The following is a 25,312-nucleotide window of genomic DNA, read 5'->3' on the forward strand; positions in this document are numbered from 1 at the left end:
TGGATGTGGAAGGCTCCTTTAGGGCCTTGGATAGTGGTGAGGGAGGAGGTGTGGGCACAGGTTTTATAGTTCCTGCGGTGGCAGGGGAAAGTGCCAGAATGGGAGGGTGAGTCGTAGGGGGACGTGGACCTGACCAGGTAGTCACGGAGGGAATGGTCTTTGTCTCCCCTAGCTTATCTCTCCATGCTTCAGGCTCACTGCCTTTATTCCTGATGAAGGGCTTTTGCGAAGCTCCTTGGATGCTGCCTGAACTGCTGTGCTCTTCCAGCACCACTGATCCAGAATCTGGTTCCATTCAGGTATCAGAGTCTCAGATTTTGAGGTTTAAATCCCACTCCAGACCCTGAGCACTAAAGGCAAGGCTGACCTTCCAGTGCATAATGAGGGAGTGCAGCTCTGTCCTAGTCTGCTGGCTCAGGTGGGCATCCAGCTGTTTGGAAAAAGATGACCATGGGGCAGTTTTCCCCAGATATGTTTTTCCCTCATTCGACACCCGTTGAAACCGATGACCGGGCCATTATCACTTTCCTGTTGCTAGGAGATTGCTATGTGCAAATTAGCTATTATGTTTCTGAAACTACAGCAATAACTACATTGTAAAACCCACCCTTCATTGCCTCTGATAGAAACAGGAAGTGCCAGAGAAACTTAGCAGCACCTGTGGAGAGAGGAACGAAGATAATATTTTCATTTTTTCTTCAGAGTTACATCGGTGGTGAGATGTTCCTCCCTCCAAAAAAATAACCACGATATAAATACAAGTTTTTTCCTTAAAGAAGATTCTTCTCTGACCCCTACCCTTCTCTGAGGATGAAGGTTTTGGGAAGTTGGGTGACAAACTGTGTCTGTTAGAGTTGTTGTGAAATAAGCTTCAGATGTGTTAGAATGTTAAAGACACTATACAAATGTGGACAGGCTTGTTCTCTCTCCTGTAGTCACCTCAGTAGCTTGCTGCTAGTATCAGAAGTGACCATGTTGTGATCGTGTGGGAGATTCTCAGAAATCTTTTGCCCCCTAAGGATGAAGTGCCTACAGTGAGGAAACAGGCCATTTGGCCCAACAAGTCCACACCAATCCTCCCACCCAGACCCATTCACCTACCCCTATTACTCTACATTTCTCCTGACTAATGCACCTAGCCTACACATCCCTGAACACTATGGGTAATTTAGCATGGCCAATTCACCCTAACCTACACATCCATGAACACTATGAGCAATTTAGCAAGGCCAATTCACCTAGCCTGCACATCTTTGGACTGCGGGAGGACACTGGAGCACCTGGAGGAAATCCACGCAGACACATGGAGAATGTGCAAATTCCACACAGACAGTTGCCCATGGCTGGAATTGAACCCAGGTCTCTGGCACTGTGAGGCAGCAGTGCTAACCACTGAGCCACACCTGCTGATAGATTTGAGGATTTTTGATCAGAGGTCACCAGCTGGGCTTCATCACAGATTGTCACCCAGAAAAATTAACTGACTCTCAACCCGTGATGTTTGTCCCAGGGAGATGGCGGGTGAAGCATTGAAAGGGACTTTGCATGTGCGACTCCGTAAATAATCACTCAGGAAGCAATGAGCGTGCGCGCTATTTCTCATTGTAGTGATATGACATGCAAATGATGCGGTCATTCCATTCCCATCTCAGGAAAGCACTGTCAGAGGGTCACTACTGAGGGAGTGCTACACTGTCGAAGTCGCACTACTGAGGAGGTGCAGCACTGCCCAAGATAGTGCCTTTTGGCTGTGATATTAAAACAAGGCGAAAGTGAGGACTGCAGATGCTGGAGATTAGAGTCAAGATTAGAGTGGTGCTGGAAAAGCACAGCAGGTCAGGCAGTATCCGAGGAGCAGGGAAATCGACGTTTTGGGCAGGAGCCCTTCATCAGGGCAGCGTTTGGTTGCCCTGAGCCATTACTGATGCAGGTTCAAAGCATGGGACTGATTTATTTATTGTTTAAGTGGGTAAAACAAGGCCTCACTTGCCCTCTCAGCTAGATTTAAAGAAATGGTTAAAAGTCCTTAATTGACTCTGAGGCCCTTTGCGAAATTGTGAAAGACTCTAAAACAGCCACATTTCCATTCCAGTTTCCATTGCTATGCTTTTGCAAACAACATAATAACAGAAATTTTCAACTGTCACTGCTGAACTGAACATGTTTTTCAGTTATTGAAAGCTGTTTATTTGTTGAGTTAAACCTGAGCATTGATTTCTCCTCCATTCAGAATCCTCTTTCATCTCTTTCCCTGTGATTGGCTGACTGGCACCCACACCCCTGAATATGATTGGCTGGTGCTCATAATTCTGGCTGTGATTAAGTCCAGTGCCCATACACCGAGCTGTGATTGGTTCCTGATGCCTGTAGTCCTGACTGTGTTTGGTTCCCAGTGCCCACAGGTTTGGCAGTAATTGGATCCCAGATCCCACAGACCTGCCTGTGATTGGGTCCCAGTACTTACAATCTTGGTTGTGGTTGGTTTCCAGTGCCAACAGGCCTGCCTGTGATTGGTTCCCAGACCCCACAATCCTGGCTGTGATTGGCTGATTGGTTGTTGATCCTGAATATAAACAGAAAACACTGGGAAAACTCAGCAATATTTGTGGAGAGAAAGCTGAGTTAATATTTCAGGTTGAGAGCCTTGATTTTTGGGGTATTTTATTGTTTCTCCCTTGGCTGCTGAACTGGATTTGCAGCTTTTGGTTGCCCTGAGCCATTAGTGATGTGGGCTCAAAGCATGGAACTGCTTTTATTGTTTAAGTGGGTAAAACCAGAGTCTCGCCTTTGCTTCTGAGCGATGAGGAGAACCACGTATTGAGATGTTTCGGTGCGAGTGGAAGGTGGCAATGGTTGTGTAACAACAGGAGGTGCAGTAACTTGGAAGCCTAAGGCTGAGTAAACATGGGGCCAAGGCTGTGTCAGTGCACCCTTTTTGAGGCTTGGTTGCTAAGATTGACAATCTCCTACATTTTATCTTCAGTGAACCAGCATTCCCTTTGATTGAACTCCATGGAGGTGGCAAATCTTTGCCTTTAATGGGAGGCTCATTTCGGGATGCCTTTGCATTTGACGTCAAGCCTCATTTCAGGCAAAATGGCGGCTTTGAGATCCGCTAAATTTTCAATGAGTCTTCTCAAGGCGTCCCGCTTAACAGTTCAAGATAGTTCATTTCAGATCAGTATTCCCATTCGAATAAAAGACCCTTAACGATGTTTTGTTGGCCAAAGCCGTTTATTTTGAAACGTGCTGAGGGGTCTAAGTTATCCTTTTTTTGTTGCTGATGACTACACTTCTAAAGCAAATGTTTGTGCCTTGTACACTCACCTTGTAGAATTGAACGTTGCTACCAAATCTGAGCTGAGCCAGGGTGTGGGTCACTGGAGGCTCATTGCCCAGAAAGGAGTCAGATGGTAAGACTGGCCTGGACTAGCACTGCTGATTCTGTCAGATCCTGTGTCCCGGGGACCAGAGAAAGGGTTTCTAGGACAATATGCATTGTACGAGGCACCAGGAGCTGAATGGCCTCCTGTTGGTGCTGCCAGCGCCCCCCCCCCCCCACAGGTTTATGCCTTGACATCATTTTCACTGGGTGGGATACGTTGAAAATTAAACTTTATTTTTAAATGAAAAGCAATCTGGTTTTTCCTGAATCGTTAAGTCATTTTTTTTGCCCCTGGGATAGGTGTAGACACTCCATTCACATCAAGGTTTCAGTGGAGCAGAGATGGCCGTTAAAGCTGTGGTTCCTGGATAATCTGGGACCGTCTGTATTCATGAACCATCCAGTATGTCTCCCCCAGCCTCTTACACCTCAGCTCCTCTTTTTAACCATCCCATGTAGCCCAACTCCCAGCAGAGTCAGGAAGGTGTTTGCGTTTGTGAAACAAACCATTGAATGTTTTCAAGAAGGACTTAAGTATCATTCCTTTGGGGTAAGAATGTAGAGAAAGTGGAAACGGGGTTTTAAATCGGATGGTATGGCATCATTCCAGGAGAGAAATCAGAGTTAATGTTTCTGGTCGAGTGACCCTCCCTCAGATTCCACCCCCCCCCCCCCAGAGTTCTGAGGAAGGGTCAGATGACCAGAAATCTTAACTCTGATTTATCTTCACAGATGCTGCCAGACCTGCTGAACTTTTCCAGCAATTTCAGGATTTTATTTCTGAAGTACAGCATACACAGGGTTTTTTGAGTTGGATGATTTAGCCACGATGATACTGGATTGCAGGGCAGGCTTGAAGGGGTGAATAGCCAGCCCCGCTCCTGTTTTCTCAGGTTCAATGCTGTGGGAGTGTCTGAGGCTGTAGACTGTGAGAAAGATGGATACCCAGTTTCGCTCACTGTCCATTAACACTTCAGCAAGAATCCAATGGACTTGACCAATGAGAGACACCCTGAGCTGGAACCCAAGGTAGCTGGAAACATGAGGCTGTAGAAGGTGATTGCCTGAGCACCCGGGGTGTGCGACTGTGAGGATTAGGAGGGCAGTGGGTTGGGGGAGAGGAGTGAAGCGGCACATGTAAGTTTAGTTCAAAAGTGGCACTGGACGTGATGCCTCTTTTCCCCAGAAAGTCCAGTTTTTCTCTCTCTCTCTCTCTCTCTCTCTCTCTCTCTCTCTCTCTCTCTCTCTCTCTTTCTCTCCCTCTCCCTCTCCCTCTCTCTCTCTCTCGTGCTCTGTCTCCCGTAAACAAACCAGCCTTACCATGACCTCTTTCTCCCCGTTCCTCATCCAGACTCCGTGTTTTCCCTCCCTCCCTTTAACCTGCCTGGTTTTCTGTTTTCCAGCCATGCCACCAAAAAGGAAGTCGGCAGCCACCAAATCAAATGCTAAGCAGAGAAAGGTCAAAGTTGAGCCGGAGGAAGATAATGTCAAATCCACTATCGAAGCTCTAAAAGCTGCTCCCAACGTCAAGGCCAAAGCCAAGATAGACGAGCACTGTCCACTGAGCAACACATCGGCTGAGGTGGGTGCCCCACACCCTCCTGCTAGGGTCACCCCATATTACCCAACTCACTTGTCTCTAAAATCCAGTTAAGGCCAGACACCGATCTTTCCTGTGTGTATGACAGCAGTGAGGGCTTTCCTATTACATAGGTCCTAATGCACACCTTCCTGTTACAGATTCATGAGGACTATGACTGCATGTTGAACCAAACCAACATCGGAAACAATAACAACAAGTTCTACATCATTCAGCTGATCGACCACAATGGCTCGTATTACTGCTGGAACCGCTGGGGGAGAGTGGTAAGTCGCTTTGGCACTGAAACCTTTCCCCATCTCACCTGCCACCCGAATCCGGTCCAGAGAAACACCAGGTACGGAGGGGCTCCCAAATGAGAAGAGGTTGAGTTTAGACTTTTTAGTAGAATGGGAGACATCTCTGTTGAAATATCCAAGATTCTTAGGAGATGTGATGGGTCAAAGGGGAGAAGTTGTTTCCCCTGTATGGGAGAGTCCAGGACCAGAGGGCATTATCTCAGACAGAGGTGAGGAACTTTTTCTGTCAGAAAGGAAGTGAATTTTTTACTGTAGAAAGCTAGGTCACTGAGTGAGTATATTCAAGGCTGACCTCAATTTTTAAATGAAGGGAATCCAGAGTGGTGGGGAAAAGGCAGGAAAGTAGAGCTGACATTTATCCAAACATTGATGATCTCGTTGAATGGTGGATAAGCCTCAAGGTCTGTCTCACTGTCTAATCTTCACACTTAAACACTCTGCCTGCATCCTGAACAGGGAGCAAATGCCTTTCTGATTATACCACTCGAGAAGTGCCTGGGATGGGGGACAGGGTGACAGAAGAGAGCCTGGCCCAATAGTGGAGGTAGGGAAGAGTAGAAGCATGGAGTTAAATGGAGTGCTAGAGCTGTACAGCATGTAAAATCCCCTTTGGTCCAACTTGTCCATGCCAACTAGATATCTTAAACTGATTTGGTGCCATTGGTCAACATTTGGCCCATATCCCTCAAAATGTTTCCTATTCATGTACCCATCTAGGTGCCTTTCAAATGTTGTTTTTGTATTTACCTGTATCATTTCCTCTGGCAGCTAATTCCATACACGCACCACCCTCTGTGAAAAGTAGCTTGTTATGTCCCTTTTAAATCTTTCTCCTCTCATTTTAAACCTATGGCCTCTAGGTGTGGACTTCCCCCAAGCATGGGGAAAAGACTTTGGTTATTCACCCTATCCGTGCCACTCATGATTTTATAAACCTCTATAAGGTCACACCTAAGCCTCCCAAACGCTAGGGAAAATAGCTCCAGCCTACCAACCTCTCCCTATAGCTCAAACCCTCCAACCTCGGCAATAGATTGGGTCAAGCTTCACTGAACCCTTTCAAGTTTCACAACATCCTTCCTACAGCAGGGAGACCAGAAACTGAATGCGGTATTCCAAAACCGGCCCAACAAATATCCTGTACATGATCTCCCAACCCGACATATTCCTGTTACTCCATTAATTGATGTATCTCACAGATTTCACAAAAATAACAGATTGTTGTTGTTTTTTTTGTCTCTTCATTCTGTTCCCTTGGAGAATATTGTGGAGAGGATGGGCAGGGTAGTTAACAATCTGACAGGCTGACATGGTTGTTTCTTTTATCTTCACACTCTCCCATGTGCATTAGTGAGAGGGACTCCAGAATGATAGAAACAACCTGAGGTGAACGACCCTTGCTGTGACCATCATTATCCCAGTGCTTCGTCCTGCGCAGTGGCAGGCTGCACTGTGTGTATGTGCTGCTGTACCCAGAGGAAACGAGTATCCCACGTAATGTAAAATTCCCAGGTGGAATTACAGCCTCTGCTGTCTGGAACCTTCCAGAATGCGAATTGAATAATTCACGTTGTGACTCGAATGTAGCACTGGGTATGAAATCTGATTATTTAGGACCCAACGATCCTCTTGTGAATCCCTAGAAACACAGAGTAGGAGCAGGAGTACTCCGCCATTCAGTATGATCATAACGATCATCCAACTCAACACCCTGTTCCTACTTTCTTCCCATTCCTTTCGATCCCTTCAGCCTCAAGAATTGTATCTAACTCCTTCTTCAAAACTGGACTGGGAGAACGCATATCCACTGCTTTACTTCTAAGCTGCTATATCCAGAGAGTACTGCAGAGGTTGGAGATCATCATCAGATCCAGCAATGGGATCTAACTGTCACTTTGAGAAATGCTGCTATGCTTTCAGTTGATACTAGTGTTGGACAAGTCGGATCTCGGACTGAAATCTGGTTTGGGTACTTCTATAAAATGGTGCTGATCTTTCATTGAGAAACAAACAATGTTGCAGATTTGGTTTCAGCAATAAAACACCAGTGATTTTGATGCAAATAGAATTAATATAAAATATAATGAGCCATAATATATCATTATTTTGAAGATTTTGAAACATTGTGAATTGCAATATTTCAACTATTCCAACAATACCCTTTTACAGCAGCAAACATCAGAGAATATTCCTCTCTATCAAATCTATAGGGGTTGACTTAATTGTTGCCGTCAATTCCTAATCATGAGAGTTGATAGTATCTTCCCTGATTATTCATAGATTGGACTTAGACCTTCTCAGCTTCACAAACAGTCCAAAACTCTCATCTTTCATCAGGAGAAACTGCTTTATACATCTAACACTCACCAGGACTCACTCCGTGAATTGAAACATTTAAAGCTTTCCAAGCAATATGTGCTTCTCCGAAACCAAAAAAATTCCAATTCCATTAAGCTAAAAGCAGCCTGATGATTTCAATGTTTACTTTGCTCATAAAATCTCTCCACCACTCTCTGGGTGAAGATATTTCACCACCCCCCCTAAATGGACTACCCTGTATCCTTAAACTGTGAGCCCTGATTCTGGACTCCGTCATCAGGAATAACCTTCCGATGCTTACTCTGTGTTATCCTGTTAGAATTTTATAGGTTTCTATGAGATTCCCCCTTATTCTGCTAATCTCTAGTGAATAGTCCAAACAGAAGCAATCTTCCAAATGTACCACCCCAGTTTAAGAAGGGAGGGACTCCGAAGACAAGAACTTGTAGGCCAGTCCATTAGTAAAGATGAGATTGCGGAGTACTTGGAAGTGCATGGTAAATAGGACTGAGTCAAGGAGAGGTAATGCCTGACAAATCTGATAGCATTCTTTGAGGAGCTAACAAGCAAGTTATACAAAGACAAGCCAATGGATTTGATCCAATTGGATTTCCAGAAGGCCTTTGACAAGGTGCTGCACAGCAGGCTGCTAAATATGGTAAGAGCCATTCGTGTTAGGGCAAAGTTCTGGAATGGATAGAGACTGGCAGAAGGCAGAGAATGGGGATAAAGGGGTTCTTTTTCAGGATGGCGGCTGGTGACTAGTGGAGTTCTGCAGGGGTTAGTGTTGGAACCACAATTATCCACATTAAACATTAATATTCTGAAAGAAGGCATTGAAGGCATTGTTGCTAAGTTTGCAGATGACAAAAAGTAAGTGTCAAGACAGATAGTGTTAAAGAAACAGGGAGCCTGCAGAAGAACGTTTGACAGGCTAGGGAAGTGGACAAAGAAGTGACAGATGGAATATAATGTGGAAAAGTATGAGGTCATGCACTTTGGTAGGTAGAACAGAAGATAGTGAAGACTGCAGATGCTGGAGAAGTTCGAGCTGATAAAATGTGGTGCTGGAAAAAGCAGCATTGTGGGAAAAGCACGGCAGGTCAGAAAGAAGTGTAGATTATTTTCAATAGGGGGGGAAAGGTTCGGAAATCTGAAGCACAAAGAGACTTGGGAGACCTAGTTCAGGATCTCTCAAAGTTAACATGAAGATTCAGGTGGCGGTTAGGAAGGCAATTGCACGGCTAGTATTTTTTTTGAAAGGGCGAGAATACAAAAGCAGGGATATACTGCTGAGGCTGTTTAAGGTTCTGGTCAGATCAAGTGGAATATTCTGAGCAGTTTTGGGTTCCATTTCTAGGGAAGGATTTTCTGATGTTGGAGAGGGTCCAGAGGAGCTTTACAACAATGATCCTAGTGGTGAAGAGCTTGCCATATAAGGAGCGGTTGAGGACTCTGGGTCTTTATTCAATGGAATTTAGAAGGATGAGGGGGTGGGAATTGATTAAAACTTAGAATACTGAGAGGCATGAGCAGTGTAGACATAGTGGAGATGTTTCCGCTAGTAGGAGAGACTGGGACCCTAGGGCGCAGTCTTTGAATGAAGGAACAACCCTTTCGAATTGAGATGAGGAGGAAATTTCTTGAGCCAGATAATGGTGAATCTGTGGAACTCATTGCTGCAGAGGGCTGTGGAGGCCAGGTCATTGACATATATCAGCCCTGATCGAAAGCAGACCCGATGAGCTGAATGGCCTAAATCTGCTCTTGTATTTTATGGTTTTACAGTCACTTCATATGTCAGTCCTGCCATCGTGGGAATCTATCTGGCCAACTCGTAATGCTCTCTTCCCATAGCCAGAACATCATTTCGAGATAAGGAGAGCAAAACTGGAGACAGTATCCCAGGTCCAGGGTCCAGAGCCTGAGAATGAAAACCAATGTTTTTGGAAAATAATGTTTAATGGAATCTAGTAACCCTTTCCTAATGTAAGGCTTCTGTTGAGCTCTGAAACTGTCCATGAGTTTTTTTGTTGGGTCTGAGTGGGGACTAAAGTGTAAACATGCTCTATTCCCATAACTCTCAGCATTTTTCTTCATAAGAGAACTAATGTCTGACAAGCTCTCGTTAGTAGTTGTATCTGAATGAAACCTGATACTTCTGCTTTATTCCTTCCTCTCACACTCAACAAGAGGTTTTACACCACATTGATTTCCAGTTTTTCTTGGAAATAACTTCCCAAAGTAGACCTCTGCAACAGGAGCACCCTCTCCTGATTCCCAATGAACCGTTTATGTCTGAGCAGTAGTGTGAAAGGGAAGAATAGCACACCAGTTGTAATTCCATAATAAAAACACAACCAGTTGGAAACATAGATGAAGACTGTCCTGAAAGCTTAAGACAGGATTCCTGCAGCTTTGGGTGCCAAGTGAGCTCTTAGTGTGCCTTGTTTAGTCTGCCTCTACCTTCTGGACAGGGAGAAGTTGGCCAAAGCAAACTGGGTTCTCCGGTCGCCCTGAATGTCGCTGTGAAAGATTTTGAAAAGAAGTTCAAAGATAAGACCAAGAATGACTGGGCGAACAAAGACTCCTTTGTGGCTCATCCTGGAAAATACACCATGATTGAAGTCCAGCAGGGCTACGAGGAAGCAACGATTGTAAAGGTAGGTCCATCTCGGTATGGCATTCATTTTTGACCTATTTTACTTTGTCAGATGCTGTGACAGTCTCCAATCTGCCAGAGTTAGCTGTGTGTTTGTTTTGTCCATGGAGTCTAGTGATGTGTTTGACAGTGATCCTTGTTGAGGGAGGAGAGAGTCAGCAGCAGAGGAAAAGGTCTACCTGTGACAGAGCTCACCTCATGAATTTCCACCAAAACAGGAAGACCAAAAGATGCATTGTTTTAATTGGAGACTTTTGGATGGAAGTTGAATGTAGGCAAGAGAGCAGGGCTTAGAGAAAATGTGGCACATCAAAACGTTTTGATCCCAAACAAATGGAGGATTGCGTGAGGGTTGGGTGAAGGTTCAAAACCTGTGGAAAGGTTGGGCTAATCCGGTCATGTGGAATTTATTATATTGAGAATGGAGGCAAACTGTGATATTTGGAATTTTAGGAGTAACCAGAGAGGTTTTTTTTTTAAAGAGAAGGGATGATGTGGTGCTAAAGAGGTATGAGATGGTTGGAATGGTGTATGTGAAAGTTAGGGATGAGGCAGAAACTTGTGGGTGGGGGGAGGTCAAGGCTACGGTAGGAAGATTCCAAAAGGTAGGACTACATGGAGGATACTGTCCTTTTGGACTGAGTGCATAATGTGGCAATCCTTATGCTATTTGGTTTGTTTGATTGCAGAACGACACTGTGGACGGAGGCACAATTGTAAATAAGAAAGTCAAACATTGCACTTTAGACAAGCCAACCCAGGAGCTGGTCACTCTTCTCTTTAGCCATGATATGTTCAAGGAGCAGATGCAAACTATGAATCTTGGTAAGTTCGTCCTCTGAGTTCACATTCCACCCAGCAAGCTGATAGACCAGAGGCTGAGGCTTCAGTTTCAAAAGAGTTCAAGATTGGAACCATTAGGCTTACTCCCTGCTTACAGTATTGGTGATGGAGCTGCCCAGATGGTATGGCTATCCACTCTGTACCTGCTGGGACGTCGTTCTTTCCCAAACTGTCGCTTTGTAAAGGTATAATTTCACCCTTGGGGATTTAGATTTATTGTCACATCTATATAAAAATACAGTGAGAAGTGTTTTCTTGTGTGTTGTATGCAAAGTGTCACGCTCTGGCACCATCTTGAAATACTGAGTATAATGCAAGATTTTACTGCAGCCATTTATCTTTCTCTCCTCTTCTTGTTCCTCCTCTGCTGCTACTCCAGTCACTGCTTGACATCAGCCTGAATCTCTGAAACGGGCTCTGGGGGTCTCTGTAATGGGCTCTGTGGTGTCGGTTACTGGCCTCTGCACCTGCCACCACAATCACGATTATTGTGTTTGAGCTGGAGCCAAGGGCCTGGGGAGGAGTGGGTTCCCCACCTCCTGTTCCCCCATCCAGCACTCCTCCACGCTGTCACCGGTCATCGGTTGTCAGGGTCCTCTGCTGTCCCTTCCGCCCTCACTTCTGCTCCTTCAGGGGCTGGGGTAACTAGTCGTGGACCTCCAGCCTCAGCTCGGCCTACGAGTCCTGGCCGGGGGGGGAGTCCACTTGGGACCTGCTCCTCACTCGCTGGCAGAGCCTCGGCTAGGGTGGCTGGTTCATCCTGACGTTGCTGCAGCTGGAGGCCTCCTCCTTCACCCACAACTCTACAGATTTTAAAGGAAGAAGAGAGAAGAAAAAAGAAAATAGTAAAAACTGAGGAAAAAAGGAAAGAAAGCAGATGGAAGTGGACGAGTCCCAGGCTCAGCCCTGTTGCTCAGCCCGCCATCCTGCAGGAAGGTTCCACTCTGCCCCAGCCATGACACACTGAATGTAAGTCATGTTTCTGAGGCCTGTTCTCCTGCCAGACATTCACAGGCATCCCACCTCCAGCATTAGTGGCGAGACCTGTTTATCTTTATCATGTGACAGTTAGATTGTGTATGTCATTTGGACTGGCTTAGATTGAGCACTGGTCACCAGCCCATTGGGAGGTTGGCTCAGTCGGCAGTGCTGTTGCCACTGAGTTTGAGCCTCAATCTAGAGACTCTGAACCGATAAAGTACTGAGGGAATGCCCTCACTGCTGGCCTCTCTTAGATGAGAAACTAAATGGAGGCCCTTCTCAGTTTGATGTAAAAGACTTCACGATCTGAAAGTGGAGCGGGATTGACTTTTTCTCTGTCCATAAGACCATAAGGTATAGGAGCCATAATTAGGCCATTCAGCCCATCATGTCTGTTCCACCTTTCGATCATGGCTGATCTGTTTCTCAACTCCATTCTTTGACCTTCTCCTGATCCCCTTGCCAATCAAGAACCTATCTTATCTTTGTCTCAAATACAAACATTGACTTGGCCTCCACAACCTTCTGCGGCAATGAGTTCCACAGATTCACTACCCTCTGGCTGAAGAAATTTCTTCTCACCTCAGTTCTAAAGGGTTGTCCCTTCACTCTGAGGCTGTGTCCTCCAGGTCCTATTCTCTCCTAACACTAGAAATGTCTTCTCCATGTTCACTATATCCAGGCCTCTCAATATTCTGTAAGTTTCAATCGGGTCCCCCATCATTCTTTTAGACTCCATTGAGTACAGAGCCAGACTCTTCAGCCACTCTTCATATGACAAGCCCTTCATCCCCAGGATCTTCCTTGTAAACCTCCTCTGGACACTCCAATGCCAGCACATACTCACTTAGATAAGGGACCTAAAACTGCTCACAATATTTCCAAATGCGGTCTGACCAGAGCCTTATATAGCCTCAGGAGTATGTATCTGCGCTTGTTTGCTAGCCCCTTTGAATGAGAGCTAACATTGCATTTGCCTTCCTAACCACCAACTGAACCTGTGTGTTAACCTTGAGAGCCCTGAACCGGGACTCCCAAGTCGCTTTGTGCTTCAATTTTCTGAAGCCTCTCCCCATTTAGAAAATAGTCTACATCTCTATTTGTCCAACCAAGATTTGTAATGCCACATTTTCCTATATTGTATTCCATCTGTCACTTCTTTTCCCACTCTCCTAGCATGTTCAAGTCCTTCTGCAGGCACCCTGCTTCCTGTCCCACCACCTATCTTTGTGTCATGTATAAACTAAACAATAATATCCTCAGTTCCTTTGTCCAGATTGTTAATGTATAATGTGAACAGTTGTGATTCCAACACTAACCCCTGTGGAGCTCCACTAGTCACTAACCGGCCTATAGTTTCCTGTCTTCTGTCTCACTGCCTTCTTAAACAGTGATGTTACATTCACTCACCATCAATGCCTCCACAATTTCCTCAGTTTATCTTCTTCAGAACTCTGGAGTGTAGTCCATCTGGTCTGGATGTTTTATCCACTTTCACATCTTTCAGGTTCCCCAGCACCTCCTCTTTAGTGATGCCCACTATTCTCACCTCTGCCACTGACTCTCTTGAAGTTCTGTATGCTCAGTATCTTCCACTGTGAAAACTGATGTAAAGTGTCTACTCACTTCCTCTGTTATTTCTTTGTTCCCCATTCTACTTCTCCAGCCTCATTTTCCAGTGGTATAATGTCCACTCCTGCCTCTCCCTCTCTTACCTTTTTAGATATCTAAAAGAAACTTTTGCAATCTTCTTTTATATTACTGGCTAGCTTCCATTCAGATTTCATCTTCTCCCCACTTATTACTTTTCTTTTTAGTTATCGTCTGGTTTTTGAAAGGCTTCCCAATCTAATATTCATCATTCCACCACAAGCAGTGAGCAGATGCTCTGATATTTATCAAAAAAAAAGTCCCAGCCTATCCAGCCTCTCCTTATAACTGAAAATGTACAGACAGATTGGGTCCTGCATTGCTTGCATTGTGTTGTGATTACTATCCAAAGCTGCTACATTGACTGTAAAGTGGCCATATGAAAGATGCTATAGAAATGCAGATTCTGCCTATTTTCTGGTGTAAATGAATATGCAGAATGCATGACTTATGTAATATAGAGTCATAAAGTCATACTGCACAGAAACAGACCCTTCGGTCCAACTAGTCCATGCCGACCATAATCCCAAACTAATCTAGTCCCATTTGTCTGCGTTTGGCCGATATCCCTCCAAACATTTGTTATTCATGTAATTATCCAAATTTCTTTTAAACATTATAATCAGACCCACATTCACTACTTCCTCTGGAAGTCCATTCCACACACTACCCACTCCATATATATATATGAATATATATATATAAAAACCCCATGTCTTTCTCCTCTCCTTAAAAAATGCCCCCTAGGTTTGAACCTGCTATTCACGTTATCTATATCTCTCATGATAAGGTCACTTCTCAATCTGAGAAAACATTCCAGTGAAAACGTTCCAGCCTATCCAGGCTCTCCTAGTAAGTCAAACCCTCCATCTCTAGTAACATCCTGGTAAATTGTTTCTGAACCCTCTCCAGCTTAATAATATCCTTCCTGTAACAGAGTGACCAGAACTGGACACAGTACTCCAGAAGAGGCCTCCCCAATGTCCTGTACAACCTCAATATGACATTTTGATTCCTATACTCAGTGTTTGGATGCTGATGTTTGTTACGACACAGGGTAAAACCCCCTTCCCCCTCCCCATTTAATGTAAACCAGCAACACAGAAAATATTTATCCCGTGCGTTAATCTGTGAAAATTCGAGAGGCCAAGAACTATCCCAAAGATCACTATTTAAAGTAAAAATTAACAACTTCATTTCTTAAAATATAACAGAGACTAATTAACTAACAACTATTTACATCTCTTTTCTCTGACCTATCTTTTACCTTCCCTCTTCTCCAATACTAGCCCGATAAAACCCCTGATTAAGATTTACCAAAGTTCAGATTTCAAAACCAGCCAGCTTTCAAATCTTCTCTTCGTATCTCCCTCTGTCATCTTTTCTCCTTTATAGGGATTATGTTTCACAGGTCACTGATCGATAAAGGTACCTTTAAGAGAGCTATTCTGCGAGCAGTCTGCACATGCTGGTGGCTTGGCAGTTCTCCCCCAACTGTTTAATTTTTCCCGGTCTTATAGCTCCAATGCATAGGATTATGTCATTGGCTTTTAATATTGTCAATACACTAAATTCAAACTTTATTGGAGTTTGGTATTTTTTGTGGCATAATTTAAACTGATTGGCCTAATGTGTTTTTATTTTGTCTCCAGGCAACCAGCTACACTAGCTGCTGGACTAAAAGGTTACATTATATCTTACTCAGAACACTTGGTGCTGTCAGGTAGTTCTGCTAGCTTTTAACTCTCTTAAAGGTACATTTCACCCACATCTTCATAACCTACACCCCAGAGGTCAAGGTGTTAATATTTAGCCTCTTATTCAGATTGAACATCTGAGGCCTGTTAGCTCCCAAGTTAAGGGTGTGTAGACAGCTCCAGTGGTTCAGCATGTACAACACACTATTATCCTAAGTTCAACACCACGGAACCTTTGAACACCAAATTAAAGTGAAGTCTTGTATGTGAAAGATCACACTGCATTATTCTAAATGGGAACGAGGGAGTTCTTCTTTATGTCTTGGTCAATATTTATTCTTCCGCCCACATTACAAAAACAAAATATTTGGTCATATCACCCTCATACAGAAGTGAAAAGCTGCAGCTGCTGGAAATCGGAAATAAATCTGAGAAAGCTGACTATCCTCCAGCCTGTCAAGCAGCATCTATGGAGAGAGAACTGGAGTGAATGTTTCTCCCTACTCCTCTCGGTGACCACTAGAACCTGCAGTTACTGACTTCCTGGCCAGTGAAGTTGTTTCTCCTTTTTTTTTTTCTTTATTGCAAGCCCTCCACCAAATCTCCTCTGACGCTTCAAGAAGAAATATTTTATCCCACCCAATTTGTTTTTCCAAAAGGCTTGGAACATCACCTTCACTGGCATCAGTGACAATGAAAACGGAATTGTGGAGCCCTAGAATGTCCTCCGTTTGTTTCCTATCCCGTGCTCATCCGAGCTGAGGCACTCAGTACTCCAAACTAGAGAACAAACCTTTCAGTCAGAGTTTCTATCTTGCTCACTACCTATTGCTCTTGTTATTTGGTAAGATATATGTTTTAGTGAGGATGCAATTATTCTTACTGCTGCTTCCTGTGAGTGAGCACGCAGAGAGATCAGTTGGAGAGAGTAGTGGAACAGGGTACACCCTCTCGGGAGACGCTTCATGATGGGCTGTATAAATGATACATCTCTCTGCTGTTGGTCTGATCAGATGTGAAGAAGATGCCTCTTGGAAAGTTGAGTAAGCAGCAAATTGCCAAGGGTTTTGATGCACTGGATGAGATTGAGGGAGCCTTGAAGCCATCGTCCAACAGAAAGCAGCTGGAGGAGCTGTCCTCAAAGTTCTACACCATCATCCCTCACTACTTTGGACGCAATAGACCCCCAGTGATTGATACTTCGGAAGTGATCCAAGCCAAAAGAGACATGCTGCTGGTAATTGTCCTTGAAAGTAGTCAAAGGTTTTTTCGGTCAGAGCATGCTTGATGCTAGTGCAGACTCTAAACAGACATCTTGTTCTTATCCTCCCCCAAACAGGCACTCGTTCAGTCGCCATATTTTACCAGCCAGTATTACTTGCCAAATATCTTGCTGCTGTGCCTAGGTTGTCCAGAGACAATCTTCAGAAGCACAAATCCTTTAAGTGTCCCAATACTGTTGTTTAACCTGGTCCTTACCTAATGGCTTGATCCAACCTTCTCCCTATATCCCCCAGTCAGGATACATAGCCTCTACTCAGTAACACCATTACAATGTGTAAAAATAGCTAGAAACTGAAGCTACACCGTGTGGGGAAGTCAGTGACATTCCCAGTGACTTCTTCATTCACCTCTTCTTGACATTCCCAATGTGCTTTCATTTGACATTTCAAGTGATTTCTCAATGGCATTCCCAGTGCGAGTGTAAAGAACATGGAGCCTATAGTCCAATGCAGAACTTATAAATTAATGTAAGACATCAGTCTCTGACTTCTTAGTCACTGCCGGCATAGACACTGTGTCCCATCTCTCTCTTTCTCTGCATCCCCCCCACTACAACCTCTTACGGGTTAAATAAAAAGATGGGTCAGTGTGGCGGAACTGAAAGAGAGAGTAATCTCGGGAAGGTGAATAAAAGAGCACAGATTTCTGAAGACTCCATAGTATTCTGAGTTAAACTGCAAATGTCTGTCTGAATTGTTAGGTGCTTGCTGATATCGAGCTCGCCCAGAGTCTTCAAGCTGAGAAGGAGCAGAAAATCAAGACTGAAGTTATTGAGGAGGTTCCCCATCCTCTGGATGAAGATTATAACGTGCTGAAGTGTGACTTGCAATTGTTGGCACCTAATTCTGAAGAATTCCAGGTAAAACTAGGACTCTATCTTCTTTCTGGTCCATCACCTCCCAGCTCCCTCTGGTAGACTCCTCTCCCACCGCTCCACCCGACCTCCCCTCCTGTACAACTCCCTCGCACCTCTCTTCAGTACACCCTCCCTCGAGCACAGCCCCCTCCCAGCTCTCTGTGTACCTGACTACACACCTCACTGTAGGGACCTCAGCCTCCCTCTGCATACCCTGCTTCTCCTTGCCTCACTTCAATGCACCATACCTCTTCTCTCTCCCTTAACTCCCCTCGTCCTTCCTTTATCTACCCTACCCTCCCCAACCCAATCTCTCCTTACCCAGCCCCTTCCTCTTCCCCTCAGCCTCTGCTTACATCATCCTTTACTTCGCCCTCCACCCACACCCCCCTCCAGCCCCCCTCCAGTAAATACTTGAGCAGCCTCTTTCAAGCAGGGACAGAAAAAATAAATCCACTTGGCTGTGTTATGAAATACAATGTTGTTGGACCAGCTCCGAATTACGAGATGATTTGAATACCTTCTAACCATTTGCCATTAAATGGTCTCCTGCTTTGAAACAAAGTCCTCAGAGACTGGCAATGAATTTGCACATGCCCAGTGCTAGCAGAATGGTTAAACCTCGATATCGCAACTTGTTATTGTGAATAGCAGCTTCTAAAGTTATAATCACCTCCAATGTCTAAGTTCAGGGTTCAAATCCTATTTTAGGATACAAGCATAAAAATCAAGGCAGAGATTCCTGTGTTGTACAGAGGGAGCACTACATTGTCAGAAGATGCTGTCTTATACCTGAATTGTTACATCAACTGACAAGCAAGGAACAAGATTAGGCCATTCAGCCCTTTGAGCCTGCTCCACTATTCAATAAGATCATGGCTGATCTGGTTTTAACCTTAACTCTACATTCTGATCATCCTTCACCCCCTTGGCCATCAAGAATCTATCCACCTCTGCCTTAAAAATATTTAAAGATTTTACATTCGCTACCTCTTAGTATAAAAATATATCTCTGTTTTAAATGGGAGCACACTTATTTTTAAATCATGACCCCTGGTTCTAGATTCTCCTAAAAAAGGAAACCTCGTTTCAACGTTCATCTGGTCAGCTCCCTGTAGGATGTTGTATGTTTCAATGAACTCACCTTTGATTTTTTTCTAAACTGCAGAGGATATAGACCTAGTCTATCTTGGCTTTCCTCATAAGGCAATCTGGGCATTCCAGGCACTAGTCTAGCAAACCTTCTCTGAACTACCTCCAACACATTAACATCCTTCCATAAGAATGCGCTTCAGGTGCAGTCTTACCAATTCCCTTTATAACCAAAGGAATACACGTATTCAATTCTCCTTATAATAAATCATAAAGGTTTATGAGCTTAGTTGATTACTTGCTGTACCTGCATCCTAACCTCTCTGATTCATTCACTCGAACATCCAGATCTCTTTGCACCTCGGAGCTCTGCAACCTCTCACCATTCAGATAACATACTTTTCTTATTCTTTCTGCCAAATGGACAATTTCACACTTTCTTACAATTTACTCCATTTGCCACATCTTTGTCCACTTGCGTAACCTTATATCTATTATAGGCTCCTTATGTGTGTTCCACAACTTGTTTTCCCAACAATCTTTGTTAAAAATCACACAACACCAGTCCAACAGGTTTATTTGGAAGTACTAGCTTTTGGAGCACTGTACCTTCATCAGGTAGCTGTGGAGCAGGATCATAACACACAGAATTTATAGCAAAAGATTATTTTGTCTAGCCCAGTCTAACACCGGCACCTCCACATCATGGTAACAGTCTTTGCGTCATTCACAACTTTAGCTACCATACCTTCTTTCCCTTCATCCAAATAAGGACCCAGCACCATTCCATGTAGCAGATCACTTGTGTCATCCTACCAGCCTGAGGAAAGACCCACTTATTTCTACTGTTGGCTTCCTGTTTACAAGCCAAACTTCTATCCATGCCGACATTTGAATAAATAACTCTGAACATTTTCTCTCTGACAGATGTTAAGCTATCTGCCCTGCAGTTTCCTGTTGTCTGCCTCCCACTCTATTTGAATAAATGGGCTATTTTCCCAACTAAAAGAACCTTCCCTGAATCCAAAGAATTTTAGAATAATAGATAAGCAGAGATAGTGGCTGTCCTCCCGAGTGCCTATAAAGAATGATCTGGCACTATTTTAAAGACAGCAAGGGTATTTCTTCTTGCTTTCTTTGTCAATATTTATCTCCCACTTTACATCACACAGTGCAGATGGTCTGCCGTTTTTTCACAGTGGTATTTTGGAAACTTGCTGTGTGTGTCTTAACTGCTGCATTTTCTACCTTGCAACAGCGACAACACTAAAGGGACCTCATTGTGGTAAAGTCATTGAATCATTCAGTGGTTATGAAAGGAGCTGTATGAACATCTGTTTTGTTTAATTGACTGGGACCAATTTATGGAATTTCGTTATGTCAGTAATTACAGGAGACAAAGCCCAAGGTTTAACTTTGAGCATGTCTGATTAGATATCTAATTTAGATTCCCATCACTGCCCACTCTCATTCCCCCCGCCCTGCACCATTTAGAGTGAAGTCAATGCAACCACACCCTTTGGGAAATTTTACTCTGCTTTAAAGCTGAAACTGCAGTCTGTTTTCCAGATTGCTATGGCTGTCCTGGGAGCACTTGATACTGCTACTCGTCTGAAATTAATTTCTCACTTCACAAACATTGTTCCTCACTATAATGCTACAGGGTTTGACATTATAGACCGAACAATCTCTAGTCCAGTCCCACTTCAGCCCCAGAACCCAGCTCCAGCAGGATTTCACACGGTTTAGCCCAGACCGTTCTAACCTTGTTGGGAGGGAGGAGGGTGGGGGTTCTTCTCTGATCCCTCAACTTTGCAACACATCCCTTCTCAGCACCGGGGCAGAGGGGACGAGGTTAAAAAACAGCCTGGGTTTTCTCACAAAGTATCTTCAGCGCTGTCTGGTCTTGTTTGCAAGCTGGATTGGGTGATTTTGAAGACCACCAAGAGCTGATCCCCTCACCCAGTTGAGCAATGCTAGCCAGCAGTTTTCCCATTCACACAGTTAATCCCAGACACTATCCTGTATCTCTCTCAGTCTCTGCAGCCTCCTTGTCCTGGCCTTTTTAACGGAGGACGAGGGGAATTCCTTCTATTGTAATCAGTCCCGGCCCAGCACCACCCTCCACTCAACTCTATCTGGCTTCCCCTTCCTCTAGTGGCACCCATTCAACTTCTGTGTTCTTACAGATAATAAAGAAATACGTGGATTTGACTGGATGCAGCTACAGACCAGTGAAAATTATCCACGTTTGGAAATTGAACCGGGATGGCGAGGTAGGTTTGCAGGCAGAGCAGAAGTCTTTGATCAGATGTGGTATTTGTGCTATAACAGTTGCTGTCGTCAGGCAGAGAGTGAATTGAAGGCACACACTGATCAATGGAGGGGACTGCAGCCAAGGGTCATCGCTGCTTGCTCTCCAGACTGGGCTGATACCAGAGGCAAATGTAACAACTGTGGCCCAACAAGACAGAAGGGAAAGAAAGACACGAGGCACGCTAGATTTCCAGAACAAAATCAAATCAATCAAACACTAGTTTAACAGGACATGGTATGCAGAGATAAACCGGGTTAACTCTTTGAAGGTGAACACGTGAAAGAAGCATGGTCAAGAGACAAAAGGAGCCACAGCCCAGTTAGACTGACTGTCTGTGAGCTGACTCTATCTATCATGTTCAGTTGTTCTGTGTTTGATTGAGAGAATCTCGGAACTGAACAATGTGCATAGCTGGTTATGCCTAGATGTGGACTCTGAGCACAGTAAATGGACACCACTAATGCTGAGCTGGGAGCACGGGGGCAGCCAGTTTGTTATTGTCAAGATGGTTTCAACTTCTTGTAAATAAATCGGTTGTACTGGTGGAAACTAGTCTCTGCAAACTGGTAAGAAATCTAAAATAGACACTTGCCACTTATTGAATATGCCATCCAGGCTGCTAAAACAGTACTTAGTTCAAGCTCAGAGTAAAGCACAGTTTCACTCACTGGAGAATCAGTTTCACCTTTAACCGGGCAGCTGGAGAGGAATTAACCACCGAGAATTCAGTTTCTTAAAAGCTCCTAAGTCTGGCAGCTCCCAGTAATGAGTGCAGTCAGTTTTATAGTGGGAGTGTTGAATGTAAACAGTGCAATGGGATCTTTACTAACCCCATGCTGTCCCTGTTCTGGGAGTATTCGATGGGGGACAGTGTAGAGGAAGCTTTACTCTGTATCTAACCCCATGCTGTCCCTGTCCTGAGCAGATAGAGTTATGGTGGTCCGTTGCTGAGCACAATGCCGGAAGGTGAGGAAAAGAACAATGCCGGTGGAATGGATGAGTCAGTGCTACCAGGTTGAGGTGCTAGCCAGACACTAATGCAGATTCTTGGTGTGTTTCTAGGGGACACGGTTCAAGTCTCACGATAACATTGAGAACCGGCGCCTCCTGTGGCATGGGACTAACATTGCAGTTGTTGCTGCCATTCTGAAAACAGGCCTGCGTATCATGCCACACTCGGGAGGGCGCGTGGGTTGTGGAATCTATTTTGCATCGGAAAACAGCAAGTCAGCAGGATATGGTAATTGAAGCAACCTGACTGTATGTTGTCCTGATCGCCAAACTAAACTCGAGAAAGGGTTCTATTCTGACGATGCCGCTGACATGACTGTGATTTTACCTCAGCCTCATTGTCATTGACAGAGCCCTCAGTCTTGTCTGACCCATCTCTCTCACCTCTGCCCTCACGCCTTCCTCTCCCTCCCAGATCAGTGAGAGGATTCCCTTTATCCCTCACTATCAACCTCCCCAACTCTGCATTCAGAGGATCAGCCTGCACCGCTTCCAGGCTGAGTGCCATCACCATATGCATCTTCCCTTCCCCTCGACCATCAGCCTTCTATGAGAATTGTTCCCTCCATGACACACTGCTCCATTCCTCCATCACTCCTAACACTTCCTCACTCCGCCATGGCACCTTCCCATACAATCACAGAAGGTGTAACACTTGCCCATTTACCTCCTCCCTCCCACTGTCCAAACATACCTTTGGAGGTGAAGCAGTGTTTCATTTGTACTCCTTTCAATCTAGCTTACAGCATTCGCTGTTCCCAATGCAGTCTCATTTATACTGACGAGACCAAACGCAGTCTGAGTGACCGCTGTGTGAGACAGCTCTGCTTCATCCACAGGAATGAGCCCGATGTTTCAGTCGCTTGGCATTTTTAAAAAAAAAACAATCTTGCTCTCATGCTAGCATTTCTGTCCTGGGCTTGCTGCAATGTTCCAAAACCAGGTACATCACCCCATTTTCCACTTGGGCATTCAGGTCTTGACATTGAATTCCAAAACTCCGGAAATTGACCGCATTTGTTTGTTCTCTGTTTTTCTTACATTCTCCCCCACGCACCACCACAGCCTTGTTTTGTTTACTTTGTACTTATTAGAGAGGACCAATTCTCTCTTCCTTTTGCACCTCAATATACACCCATTTCACATCTTTTATCATCTTCCTCCACCATTCACAAACCCTATATCTTTTACATTGCCCCTCTGCACTGCCTACCCTCTTCCTTCTCAGCCTACGTCAAAAACTTTTAATATTACCTATATTCCAACACCTCTCAGTTATGAAGATGCGTTATAACAGATTCAAAATGTTAACCATGTTTTTCTCTCTCCACATTTGATGCCAGATCTGCTGAGTTTCTCCAGCAATTTCTGTATTTGCTTTTGATAAACATAAGGAAGTCTTGCTAAAACTATACAAGGCATCAGATTGACCACAGTTTGAATAGCGTGAAGAGTTATCTAAGGAAAGATCTACTGGCTTTGGAGGCAGTCTGGAGAAGGGTCGCTAAGCTGATCCCAAGCATGGAGGGAATATCTGATGAGGAGAGATTGAATAAATTGGGCCCAAAGTCCTTAAAATAGACAAGACTGAGGGGTGGCCTTCTTGAAACATAGCAGATTCTGAGGGGACTTGACAGGGTAGATGCATAAGGGTTATTTCCCCTTATGCAACCATCTAGGACCAGAAGGGATGATCTCAGAGTAAGGGGTCACTGTTAAGACAAAGATAAGGAGGAATTTCTATTCTGTGTATTAGAGGAGACAGATTTCAGTCACATAGAGAGACGGGAGAAGCTGGGGTTTTCCAGTGAGCAGAGAAAGCTCAAGGACAGGTTTAATAGAGGAGTTCAAAATCAGGTGAACTGGTGATAAAAATAAATAAGGAGAAAAAGTTTGCAAGTAGACTCTGTAACCAGAGGAGACAGGGTTAAACTGTTCGCAAAAGAAGGTGAAAAGTATACATTGAGCTGTTGGATCTGCAATGCAGTTTGAAACGGTGATGGGGCAAAAAAGAAGGTCTGTAACAACTTTCAAAAGGGAACTTAATAAATACTTGCAAGGTGAAAGTTTTTGTTGTGGGGAAAGGATAGAAGGTAAAACTGGTCAGGTGTCTTTCTCATAGACACCGTGGGCTGGAATCCCTTTTCCTGTGCTGAGTGTTTCCATGATTTGATTACAAAAGGAACAGATTTTCGAAATGTGGAGGTCAGTGGGATATTGGACTGTGTGAGCTACCACAGAGTTGACCTGATCTCTGTTAATCTCAACAAATGTAGCTTCTAGCAGTGGTCCCCTGTGACTGATCGGGAACATGGTCACCTTGGCTGGCACCTCTTCTGGAGGTGCTGATGTGGAAGAATGGGAACAAAGAGAATGTTGGGATTTGGTTCCTGCTTGGCCCAGAGAGAAAATCAGTTCAGGGAAATACTGACTTGCTTGTCACTGTGGGCCAACTCATGGCTTCAGGAATCTGGGTCTGGGTCAGGAGTCACTCTTACCCCTCAGTCAGAAATTTGCTGCTTTCAATCCACCATCAGTTTTAAAAAAACAGACAAATGCTCTGATCGCTTATTGTTTTATCTCATGGACAGCTCATACTGATCCAGAGCTGACGTTATGCTGAGATCATTCTTGTCTATCTTGCAGTTGGTTTTACATCCAAAAGCATTGGCGTCATGTTCCTGACGGAAGTGGCCCTGGGGAAGGAGCATTATATCTTCCAAGACAACAGCCGGTTGAAATCGGCTCCCAAAGGCTTTGACAGTGTCGTGGCTCGTGGTAACACTGAACCAGGTATGTCCAGCCCTGCATTCCCCCTCACACAACTACTGCAACTGTTCTCCCCTTTATCCCATAACTTGGCTATGCTTTTCTTCTGTCATCTTCTCGGCATCATTGGCCTCTGGATCCTTTCCCATCGGTCAGTTTTGAGTAGACCGAGCGGTGGCTGTTGACTGGATCCAGCCTGGGTCCTTGGAGACTGGGAGATCGAGCCAAGGCTGACAATCCATCCTGCAGTGTCTGTCCTAATTCAAGGCTCTCGGGCCTAGCTGAGTTGGATTGTGTCTGAGACTTCCTGAGTCTCCGGGTTTCAGTGTCTATATTTAATTAAGTGTTCCTATCCAGAGGCAGAGTACAGTTTTACTGCTAATGCTGGTAACATCCAGAGATCCCAGTGGATTTTACCCCATCTCATTGTTATATTGTAGCTACACCCAGATTAACAACAATAACTTGCATTCATATAGTGCCTTTTGAAGTCAAATGACCCAAGCCATGTCACAGAAGTATTGTCAAACATATTCATTTAACTTGG

The 25,312-nt window shown here is 44.5% G+C and overlaps 1 protein-coding gene across 3 annotated transcripts in view; it reads left to right on the plus strand.

Annotated features, from left to right (window-relative positions):
- parp3 (poly (ADP-ribose) polymerase family, member 3) overlaps positions 1-25,312 on the plus strand; it is a 37,686-nt gene that overhangs the window by 8,700 nt on the left and 3,674 nt on the right. For all 3 annotated transcript variants that reach the window (XM_043708477.1, XM_043708478.1, XM_043708476.1), the window contains exons 2-10: positions 4,789-4,967; positions 5,126-5,251; positions 10,081-10,266; positions 10,955-11,090; positions 16,450-16,673; positions 17,421-17,579; positions 20,858-20,944; positions 22,048-22,225; positions 24,643-24,789. In XM_043708477.1, coding sequence (XP_043564412.1) covers positions 4,791-4,967; positions 5,126-5,251; positions 10,081-10,266; positions 10,955-11,090; positions 16,450-16,673; positions 17,421-17,579; positions 20,858-20,944; positions 22,048-22,225; positions 24,643-24,789 — 1,420 coding nt within the window. In that variant the 5' untranslated portion in view covers positions 4,789-4,790. The remainder of the gene's footprint in view (positions 1-4,788; positions 4,968-5,125; positions 5,252-10,080; positions 10,267-10,954; positions 11,091-16,449; positions 16,674-17,420; positions 17,580-20,857; positions 20,945-22,047; positions 22,226-24,642; positions 24,790-25,312) is intronic.

The sequence above is a fragment of the Chiloscyllium plagiosum genome, chromosome 18 (assembly GCF_004010195.1).
Source record: "Chiloscyllium plagiosum isolate BGI_BamShark_2017 chromosome 18, ASM401019v2, whole genome shotgun sequence".
Classification (NCBI taxonomy): Eukaryota; Metazoa; Chordata; class Chondrichthyes; order Orectolobiformes; family Hemiscylliidae; genus Chiloscyllium; species Chiloscyllium plagiosum.